This window comes from Echiichthys vipera (genome assembly GCF_963691815.1).
Source record: "Echiichthys vipera genome assembly, chromosome: 9".
NCBI lineage: Eukaryota > Metazoa > Chordata > Actinopteri > Perciformes > Trachinidae > Echiichthys > Echiichthys vipera.
Window position 1 is genome coordinate 338,839 of NC_139834.1, and position 8,451 is coordinate 347,289.

The 8,451-nt window shown below is 46.2% G+C and overlaps 1 protein-coding gene across 1 annotated transcript; it reads left to right on the forward strand.

Annotated features, from left to right (window-relative positions):
- ccnq (cyclin Q) lies at positions 1-8,228 on the forward strand. The gene is made up of 5 exons (XM_083920271.1): positions 1-194; positions 1,273-1,456; positions 2,611-2,743; positions 7,317-7,535; positions 8,109-8,228. The coding sequence occupies exons 1-5, from the start codon at positions 71-73 to the stop codon at positions 8,196-8,198; spliced, it is 750 nt and encodes a 249-aa protein (XP_083776397.1). The 5' UTR covers positions 1-70; the 3' UTR covers positions 8,199-8,228.
- Positions 8,229-8,451: the final 223 nt, after the last annotated feature.

The following is an 8,451-nucleotide window of genomic DNA, read 5'->3' on the forward strand; positions in this document are numbered from 1 at the left end:
GTTATTATTGACGTTATTATTAACGTTATTATTGACGTTAGCTGCTGCCGCCGCTGCCGGTGCGTGAGCCATGGAGGGTCCGTCCTCTCGTCCACCTGCAGCCCGGGACAGAGCGCTGTGTCCGGCGGGCAGGAGAGACTCCGGCGGGGACACAAAGACCCACTTTCGCGTCTGTCGCTTCATTATGGAGACAGGTACAGTTACGTTTATGCTCCTAGAGGACACTTTAGCACACGTTTATGCTCCTAGAGGACACTTTAACACACGTTTATGCCCCTAGAGGACACTTTAACACACGTTTATGCTCCTAGAGGACACTTTAACACACGTTTATGCTCCTAGAGGACACTTTAACACACGTTTATGCTCCTAGAGGACACTTTAACACACGTTTATGCTCCTAGAGGACACTTTAACACACGTTTATGCTCCTAGAGGACACTTTAACACACGTTTATGCTCCTAGAGGACACTTTAGCACACGTTTATGCTCCTAGAGGACACTTTAACACACGTTTATGCTCCTAGAGGACACTTTAGCACACGTTTATGCTCCTAGAGGACACTTTAACACACGTTTATGCTCCTAGAGGACACTTTAACACACGTTTATGCTCCTAGAGGACACTTTAGCACACGTTTATGCTCCTAGAGGACACTTTAACACACGTTTATGCTCCTAGAGAACACTTTAGCACACGTTTATGCTCCTAGAGGACACTTTAACACACGTTTATGCTCCTAGAGGACACTTTAACACACGTTTAGACTCCTAGAGGACACTTTAACACACGTTTATGCTCCTAGAGGACACTTTAGCACACGTTTATGCTCCTAGAGGACACTTTAACACACGTTTATGCTCCTAGAGGACACTTTAGCACACGTTTATGCTCCTAGAGGACACTTTAACACACGTTTATGCTCCTAGAGGACACTTTAGCACACGTTTATGCTCCTAGAGGACACTTTAACACACGTTTATGCTCCTAGAGGACACTTTAACACACCTCTGTCAACAATTGGGCCTCAGGGTTGCACTGCACTGCTGTCTTTACTGATTTTATTTCATTTTTCTTGTTAAATTGATTCTTAAATGAACCGTCGGTTGTTTAGTTCTGTGTATTTGGGAGGAGTAAGAATCACAACCTCCTGCTGCACAGAGGATCTTTCCCAGTGATTCAGTGTGAATATCCAAACACACTGCATCACTTGATTTGTGTGAATGAATCTGAAATGACCCTTAAAGCGTCGCCCTCCTCTCTCTCTCAGGGGTGAAGCTGGGGATGCGCTCGGTGCCCGTGGCCACGGCGTGTGTGCTGTACCACCGTTTCTTCGAGCGTGTCAGGCTGCACGCGTACGAGCCCTACCTGGTGGCCATGAGCTGCGTGTACCTGGCTGGAAAAGTGGAGGAGCAGCACATCAGGACCCGTGACATCATCAACGTGAGCCACAGGTAATACGCTTCGTCCTGCGTGCACTGAACACGGCTCTGTGACCACGTTTAAATCACACTGCAGAGAGCAACGACGACCATGAGAGGAGCCGCAGTGTTTCCCCCTATCCCAGAATAATACGTCTGTGCAGCTGAACCAGACTCCATTGTGAGACTGCGTGGCAACTACAGGTTAAGGACACTAAGGGCGCCCTCCCACTGTGCCTCCGTCACGTGCCCCAGCACGTGTCACGGCTAAAGTCTGGTTCCTTTGACCAGTGTGAGTGCAACCGTACCACGTCTAGGAGCGGCACGCTTGCCGTCCACGGCCCGTTTGGGAGAGGTGGGCTTTAGTAAAGCACGTTTGCACGTGTACGAGCACGAGCGTGCGCACGTGTACGAGCACGAGGCCTACGGCGGCTCTGAGGTCATTTCCTGTGCGCCTGTTGGGACGTAGAAAAAAGAAGGAGGGGCCATGCGCGGACATTTCAAACAATGGCGGCGAAAGGTTCACGTTGGTGTGATGCGGAGGTGGAGTGTTTACTGCAGATTTGGTCGATGAAAAGATTCAAAAACAGTCGACAAGACGCACAAAAACTCCGAGGTCTACGGAAAGATCTGGAAACAAAGCCACGCATCGCCATGATGTCATCAATGCGTGTGACGTGTTACGGCGTGATGACGTATAGGCAGCAAGAAGCATTCTCCGAGGCCCAGGTAGTGTGAGGACAAACGGGCCTGGAGGGGGGGACAAGGACCCTAAAGCACGGGGCACGGGACGCACGCACAGTGGGAGGGCGCTCTAACCTGTGACGGAGGCACAGTGGGAGGGCGCTCTAACCTGTGACGGAGGCACAGTGGGAGGGCGCCCTTACTGAAAACCAACGACGACCTGGGATGATTTTACAGAAGTAGCACAGCACAGGACGTGGTTAAGAAAGCTACGGTCATTATTCTTTAAGGGTTCCTTGTCCATGTTTCCTTAAAGTTCTTTATTAATTGAATATCTTTAGTGAGACATTGAAACACTGGACTCGAGAATCATTTGCTGCCTAACGAGTGTCATACCTCATCAGCGTCTGTCCTCAAATGTGTGGCGGTGGTTTTGTTTTGCTGGTAAGGAGCTAAACTCTTCTCTTGTCTCACTGTGGAGCCGTCGTCTCTCTCTCCTGCAGGTACTTTAACAGCGGCAGCGCTCCTCTGGAGTGTGACAAGGAGTTCTGGGACCTGAGGGACAGCGTGGTGCAGTGTGAGCTCCTTATCCTCCGCCAGCTCGACTTCCACGTGTCCTTCGAACACCCTCACAAGGTAAGTGTATGTGCGTGCATGTGTGTGTGTGTTTGTGACCGGGCCCACGGAAGACACACGTTTATGCTCCTAGAGCAGTGTTTTTCAACCTTTTTTGAGCCAAGGTACTTTTTTTTCATTGAAAAAATCTCGAGGCACACCACCAGCCAAACATGTTAAAAAATGATACTCTGTAGCCTATATTAATAATATAGTCATTCTCATCAAAGTGTCTTGAATAGGAATCAAATAAACACAAAGAAAAAAGGACTTTATCATCATTTATATTTCTTCTTTCAAATAAAAAGTGCACTTAACATGTTCACTTTAAAAATACAGCTTGAACATAACAAATGAAACAACAATTTGGTCTTAAAGGTAGTAGAAAACGTCAAAGTGTTTTGCAAACTCTAATTCTGTCCAAAATCATAAATTACCAGGAATACAGAAATATAGTGCTTATTATGACAGAAGCAATAATATTTGGGAAAGATTTCACTGTTCTACACTGAGAAATATGAAAAGTTACATGTACAAAATGTAAATCTCAGTGTATTTTACTCACTCAGTGTGAAACCTGGGCCTGTTTGGATGAACAAAGAGCTGATATCCTGGCAGGAATTGAAGAAAGACACACACGAAGCTCTTCCTCAACAGCTCTCAGTCGCTCTCTGTTTTTAGTTTTGATGGCAGTCAGGCTTGAGAAGCTCACCTCACACAGATATGTCGTGGAAAATGGGAGCAATGTCACAATAGCTTTGTTTGCCAGAATGGGGAACTCCTTGGCAGCAGTCAACCAAAACTGTCCAAAGGTAGATCAGCAAAGCTTAGCTTCAGACCACGATTTTGTCTCAGTTCAGTTAGTTCCTCCTGCTCCTGCAAAGTCATGTCCTTTCCAAAAACTGCTGAGCTGTATGGGTCCCTAACCCAGTCAAGGCTATCAGTGTAGGCTGAAGAGAAATAAAATGACATCTTCTCCTGGAGAGTTTTCAGATGTTTACTAATGATCTCACACAGTGCAGCAGTGTGAACATCTTGCCATTTCTTGGTGAGTGGAAACATTTCAAGGTTGCCACTTTCCACATGTTGTTGCCAGAGGTGCACCTTTGAACGGAAGCCATTTATTTTATCCGTACTTGTGAGCAGGTTTTCATTCCGGCCTTGCATTCGTGTGTTCAGTTCATTCAGATGATGAAAAATATCCGCCAGATATGCCAGCCTTGCAAACCACTCATCACTTGCAAGCAGTCTTGCGTGATCGGACCCCTCATTTGTCAGTAACACATTGGGCCTCATTTATAAAACTTGCGTGAAAACGGGCGCAGATCTGAGATCGTGTGATTTATGAAACATTCGTATCTGAACAATCTCAGCGTATGAATGAGCGGGCCTTGATAAATGCGGCGGCTGAATTCAAACGTCATTAACATGTTACGCCCCTAAATATTCCTGGTTCGAGTCCTCGCCCACTGAGGTCAAACACGGAGAGGAAGAACGCAGGTTAGAAAAGAAACTTTTCCGACACACAGATCGGCATCCTGACATCCGAGATGGAGCAAAATAAAGCTGAGCTTTATGCCTTAAGAGGGGCCCATCATAAAAACGCTGTATAAGAATAACGGAGGAAGTCAAACCGAGGCAGCGCTCCACTGGGACCCGTGTGCGCCTGTGCGCACTGTTGGACAGGTGCGCCGTATTCAGCACCCCTGCCGTGAAATGCACCCCCTCGCATTATAGCTGATATTCTGGATCAGAAGGCTGTTGTTTCCACCTATAGGAGTAGTTTATTTACTACTCTACCGCACAACACCGGCGCTACCGGCGGGTTATTAGGTATTCCGTAAGAGGATAACCTTTGTCACCTAGAAGAACCATACCAACATGTTCATCATCTGATACCTTGTTTGATTTAATGCAATTTATCGAGGGTAGCCACGAACCGAGGAGATGAATTTGGCTCTGCAGTGCGCCTTGCTGCAGCCGCGCGCCAACACATTCATTCATTAATTCAATGTCGGGGTCGCGGGGGGCTGGAGCCGAGCTGTTTTGATATTTAAAAGAATCGTGTGTTCCCCCTGGTCACCACGGTTAAAAGCGATAGCTTGGCATCACAAATCACCTGTACATTTATCGAGTGGTAGTCTTTGCGATTGATGAATGTGTAATCATTCATGGATGGTGCCTTCAGACGCACATGAGTGCAATAAATCGCTCCAACCACAATTTTTATAATTTTTTTATTCGTTTTAAGAATCCGTTTTGATCTGTTCTTAATATTTGACTGCTTATGCTTAATGACAGCTGAGGTTTGTTCATTATTTTCAGCCAGGTTTTGCTGTGCTGCACCGCAAATACACAGGCTCAATTGTGCGTACACGATCTCAGACCAGACGTGAGATTTGATCGTAGCTCCCGCTCACGTCCAAATTGTTTGATAAATGAGGCCCCTTGAGTTCCTCCAGCAGCTCATACACACGGGCCAGCACCTTGCTGCGCGACAACCATCGGACCTCCGTGTGAAACAGCAAGGCTTTATGCTCCGCTCCCATTTCCTCACACAAAGACGCAAATATGCGGCTTTTCACAGGTCGTGTCTTTACAAAGTTTACCATGCCCACATCATCCAACACAGGGGCTAGTTCTGCTGGTAAAGTTTTGTTTTCAAAAAATTTTTTTAGACCAATTAGGGGAAATTGGATAATTTCCCACGGCACACCTGACGATCTCTCACGGCACACTAGTGTGCCGCTGCACAGTGGTTGAAAAACACTGTCCTAGAGGACACTTTAACACACGTTTATGCTCCTAGAGGACACTTTAACACACGTTTAGGCTCCTAGAGGACACTTTAACACACGTTTATGCTCCTAGAGGACACTTTAACACACGTTTATGCTCCTAGAGGACACTTTAACACACGTTTATGCTCCTAGAGGACACTTTAGCACACGTTTATGCTCCTAGAGGACACTTTAGCACACGTTTATGCTCCTAGAGGACACTTTAACACACGTTTATGCTCCTAGAGGACACTTTAACACACGTTTAGGCTCCTAGAGGACACTTTAGCACACGTTTATGCTCCTAGAGGACACTTTAACACACGTTTATGCTCCTAGAGGACACTTTAACACACGTTTAGGCTCCTAGAGGACACTTTAGCACACGTTTATGCTCCTAGAGGACACTTTAGCACACGTTTATGCTCCTAGAGGACACTTTAGCACACGTTTATGCTCCTAGAGGACACTTTAACACACGTTTATGCTCCTAGAGGACACTTTAACACACGTTTATGCTCAGAGGACACTTTAACACACGTTTAGGCTCCTAGAGGACACTTTAGCACACGTTTATGCTCCTAGAGGACACTTTAGCACACGTTTATGCTCCTAGAGGATACTTTAGCACACGTTTATGCTCCTAGAGGACACTTTAACACATGTTTATGCTCCTAGAGGACACTTTAACACACGTTTAGGCTCCTAGAGGACACTTTAACACACGTTTAAGCTCCTAGAGGACACTTTAACACACGTTTATGCTCCTAGAGGACACTTTAGCACATGTTTATGCTCCTAGAGGACACTTTAACACACGTTTATGCTCCTAGAGGACACTTTAGCACACGTTTATGCTCCTAGAGGACACTTTAGCTCACGTTTATGCTCCTAGAGGACACTTTAGCACACGTTTATGCTCCTAGAGGACACTTTAACACACGTTTATGCTCCTAGAGGACACTTTAGCACACGTTTATGCTCCTAGAGGACACTTTAACACACGTTTATGCTCCTAGAGGACACTTTAACACACGTTTATGCTCCTAGAGGACACTTTAACACACGTTTATGCTCCTAGAGGACACTTTAGCACACGTTTATGCTCCTAGAGGTGACTTTAGCACACGTTTATGCTCCTAGAGGACACTTTAGCACACGTTTATGCTCCTAGAGGACACTTTAGCTCACGTTTATGCTCCTAGAGGACGCTTTAGCACACGTTTATGCTCCTAGAGGACGCTTTAACACACGTTTATGCTCCTAGAGGACACTTTAACACACGTTTATGCTCCTAGAGGACACTTTAACACACGTTTATGATCCTAGAGGACACTTTAACACACGTTTATGCTCCTAGAGGACACTTTAACACACGTTTATGCTCCTAGAGGACACTTTAGCACACGTTTAGGCTCCTAGAGGACACTTTAACACACGTTTATGCTCCTAGAGGACGCTTTAACACACGTTTATGCTCCTAGAGGACACTTTAGCACAGGTTTATGACACTTTACGTCACGTTTATGCTCCTAGAGGACGCTTTAGCACACGTTTATGCTCCTAGAGGACACTTTAGCACACGTTTATGCTCCTAGAGGACACTTTAACACACGTTTATGTTCCTAGAGGACACTTTAGCACACGTTTATGCTCCTAGAGGACACTTTAACACACGTTTATGCTCCTAGAGGACACTTTAGCACACGTTTATGCTCCTAGAGGACACTTTAACACACGTTTATGCTCCTAGAGGACACTTTAGCGCACAGCTGTAAATAATAAAACCCTGTATCTTCTTCTCTCCTCTGCAGTATTTACTCCACTACCTGCTGTCTGTGAAGGCGCTCGTGAACCGCCACGCTTGGTGTCGGACCCCCGTCGCTGAGACTTCCTGGGCGCTGCTTAGAGACTGTTACCATGGAGACATGTGCATCCGCCACACACCACAATGCATCGCCATAGCAACGCTTCACCTGGCTCTAAACAGCTACGGAGTGGAGCTTCCTGTCGGGGAGAGAGAGTGGTGGCAGGTGTGTGTGTGTGTGTGTGTGTGTGTGTGTGTTGTCTTTCAAATATGACGTTTTATAAACTTAAATAAAATAACGACAGACATGTTGGTTAACAGTGACTTCAGCACATCAGCAGATACGGAGCGCCCTCAGATTTACAGTATTTACTCAGTTTAAATGTGGTTTGATGAGAAACCCTGAACTTTCAGCCGAACAGCATTAAAATGACACTTGAACTTTAAACAACAGAAGAAATTTAGATTTCAGTTCCAGTAGAAGCCGTGAAAGATGAAGCAGTGTTCAGTCGACTGTCGTTCCATCGTCACTGAACTCGGTTAAATACAGGAAACGCATCAACGCAGGTGTTTTTGGAAGCGTGTGTTTCTCTGAACGGACACTTTCGTCCACGCGTCCTCAGCTGTGGCTCGCTTTTGTTTGAGCTTTGATTTTTAAAAGTATTTTTAAAAGTAAAATTCAGGTTGTTTGAAAAGTTTTGAGTAACTGAATCGTGTGTGTGTGTGTGTGTGTGTGTGTCCTTGTGTGTGTGCGTATGCCCATGTGTGTGTGCACGTGCGTGTGCACGTGTGTGTGCAGGTGCTGTGTGTGGACGTCACCAAAGCAGACATCGATGCTGTGATCTCTGACCTTCTTCAACTCTACGACATGGAGGCAAAGTGTATCTGAAGAACACAAGACATGGAAGGTGTGTGTGTGTGTGTGTGTGTGTGTGTGTGTGTGTGTGTGTGTGTGTGTGTGTGTGTGTGTGTGTGTGTGTGTGTGTGTGTGTGTGTGTGTGTGTGTGTGTGTGTGTGTGTGTGTGTGTGTGTGTGTGTGTGTGTGTGTGTGTGTGTGTGTGTGTGTGTGTGTGTGTGTGTGTGTCCTTGTGTGTGTGCGTATGCCCATGTGTGTGTGCAGGTGCTGTGTGTGGACGTCACCA

Excerpts from the sequence above, each read along its gene's own strand:
- ccnq (XM_083920271.1), top strand. The coding sequence starts at position 71 with ATGGAGGGTCCGTCCTCTCGTCCACCTGCAGCCCGGGACAGAGCGCTG. Across the intron at positions 2,744-7,316 it reads CCTTCGAACACCCTCACAAG|TATTTACTCCACTACCTGCT; the intron begins GTAAGTGTATGT and ends TCTCCTCTGCAG. Across the intron at positions 7,536-8,108 it reads GGGAGAGAGAGTGGTGGCAG|GTGCTGTGTGTGGACGTCAC; the intron begins GTGTGTGTGTGT and ends GTGTGTGTGCAG.